The sequence below is a fragment of the Silurus aristotelis genome (assembly GCF_946808225.1).
Source record: "Silurus aristotelis genome assembly, chromosome: 10".
Lineage (NCBI taxonomy): Eukaryota > Metazoa > Chordata > Actinopteri > Siluriformes > Siluridae > Silurus > Silurus aristotelis.
The window spans coordinates 446,572-449,071 of NC_139583.1; the positions used below are offsets into that span (position 1 = coordinate 446,572).

Genomic DNA, 2,500 nt, shown 5'->3' on the forward strand with positions numbered 1-2,500 from the left:
GGAATGTGACAGTAAATGTGTGGAAGAATTCTGTGGAGTCGAGACTTGTCCCGGAGTTTTCTGTCCCGCTCCCACAAAGTTCTGTCCCTTCCTCAAAGTTCTGTCCCTTCCTCAAAGTTCTGTCCCTTCCTCAAAGTTCTGTCCCTTCCTCAAAGTTCTGTCCCACTCCCTTAAAAAATGTATAAGTAGTTGTATTTGCAGTGCTCTGACTGCTTCTTACTCTGCTTTTTACTTTCATTTGCTTCCCTTTTAAATATAAATAAAAAAGAAACGGAAAATGTACAAAGGTTTTGTTTTCTTGGAGTTTGACTTTTTGTGTAAATGATGAACGTGGACACGAACATGAAACTTTTCAGAACATCAAATGAAACAGGCCCAGGTTTTGTTGTTGTTTGTTCCTTTCTTTAATAATGAAGTTCTATGTGGAGCACTCAGTGATTCTCCTGTTCTGCACTTCAGATGTTGTTCCTCTGTGTGCTCCAGGAGTTACTGCACATGAACCACACCAGAGTTCACTTCAGACCTCGTGCCTGCTAATCACTTAGTTTAGTTTCCATTGTTACTGTTGTGCAGTAGATACAGAACAGTTCATTATTTTTTAGCAATTAATTTATTTGTATTTCTTTGTATATTTTGTGGGAGTCAAGCGGATGATTTTGTTCTCCTGCGACCTGTTTATGTATTTAACTATTCACCACAGACGCGTTTACGCCATCCAAATGGGACATTTTTGTTTTGTGTAAGACGGAGAACAGGAGAGAAGATGTGATCAGACTCCCTCACCCTCACCCCCACACTCACACATGGAGGTGGAAGCTTTAGGGTTTGGGGTTGTTTTGGAGCAGAGAAGGTTGGAGATTTTTTATAACTTCACAGTACAACAAGACGATGAGCTGAAGCGCATGTCTGAGTTCTGTAAGCGTTCTTTACAGCGCAAACAGACGTCTGGAGTGATTTCTCTCATGGAACCACCTGCCCAGTCACCACACCTAAATCTTACTGAACTGCTCTGAGATGAACTGCAGAGAAAGAAAGAAAGAAAGAAAGAAAGAAAGAAAGAAAGAAAGAAAGAAAGAAAGAAAGAAAGAAAGAAAGAAAGAAAGAAAGAAAGAAAGAAAGAAAGAAAGAAAGCTCCATCTAGTGAAGAACATCTTTGGTGAGTTTTACACGAGGCACAGCGGAGTGTAACAGCTGAATGTTTGGAGAAAGTTGTTGGAGAATTGTGGAGAAGTGTGGAAAGCTGTTTTTCATGCTAAGGAGAATTTTTCATTGAAAAGAAAGTGGAACATCTGGACATTTATGCATCGCTTTGGTAGAAGGAAATCTTTAGATTGTTCCATTGCAGAGTTTGTTGCATAGAAATAAAAAGACTGTGCATGTGTCTCTCAGACACCAAAAGACTCAGTGTCTCCACACAGCTCACAGCCACTATAATCATATATATCCATGTTCTCGGGGTTTAGATTGGTCTCTTCTGTCCTCCTGCAGCAGGAGAGTTTATATGGAGCTCCAGCAGACCTGCAGCTATGAAATGAAGACTTTTTGCTGAGTAAAGAGTTAACAGTGTTGTTACCTCTTGAGGCTGAGCTGTCCTGTGTTTCCTCTTCGTTTGGACCTGCTCACTTCCTTCTGCTCTGGTTTGGCATCTTCATTCGCGCTGAGCACCACAAGAGCCAACCAAAAGCCCAAAATCAGCAGCCTCAGGCACCACATCCTGCCCCTCTGATAGACCACTTTACAGAGTGAAACGGAGCTCAGGGACGATCCAGATCAGACCTGCATCAGAACACACACACACACACACACACACACACACATATCACTCACTCAGGTTTATTCTTCTGCACAAACCAGCCAGTAAACAGCCATCAAACATCTCCTGGGACAGAACTAGGAGATGGTGATTGTTTTTTATAAAAGGAAGAAAAAGAACAGAAAGCTGAGGAATGCGAGAAGCTCAGCAGCTCAAATCAGCAGCAATCAGCAGACAGGATTTGCATAAAAAGTGCAAACAGATGTAGGAGTAAAATCAGCTCAGTGTGAGATCATCCGAACTCCAACCTCCAACAACTCAGTCTAAACAGCTCACACACACACACACACACACACACACACACACACACACACACACACACACTGAAAAACATGTAAAAGTGTAAGAAAAAGAGAAGAGGAAAATAGCTGGATGGTATTGTACCTCCCTGCAGCAGTCTGTGTGTCACTCCTCAGTCTGGAGAAAAGAAGAACGAGGAGAAAAAGACGAGTGCAGGATCCTGGACTGAAGGTCTAGCTGATATTAATCATGGCAGAAGATCAGCGTGGAGCTCCAACTGCTCTCCGAGCTTTTGTGTTTAGGATGAGCTGAGTGTTTAACTTTCACCAGCTCTCTCTCTCTCTCTCTCTCTCTTTCATCCCTCCTCCTCCTCGTCACTCTTCTCCTCCCAAAACACCCCCTTCTTCTCTTTTTTTTTTCATTTCTCACACGCTCTCTCCTTCAGAA

The 2,500-nt window shown here is 42.6% G+C and overlaps 1 protein-coding gene across 3 annotated transcripts in view; it reads right to left on the reverse strand.

The window, feature by feature from the left end:
* fbn1 (fibrillin 1) overlaps nucleotides 1-2,402 on the reverse strand; it is a 126,725-nt gene extending 124,323 nt beyond the window's left edge. For all 3 annotated transcript variants that reach the window (XM_083552174.1, XM_083552176.1, XM_083552175.1), the window contains exons 1-2: nucleotides 2,198-2,402; nucleotides 1,574-1,776 (exon numbers count right to left, since the gene is read on the reverse strand). In XM_083552174.1, the coding sequence (XP_083408300.1) occupies nucleotides 1,574-1,713 (140 nt within the window). In that variant the 5' untranslated portion in view covers nucleotides 1,714-1,776; nucleotides 2,198-2,402. The remainder of the gene's footprint in view (nucleotides 1-1,573; nucleotides 1,777-2,197) is intronic.
* Between the last annotated feature and the right edge of the window lie 98 nt (nucleotides 2,403-2,500).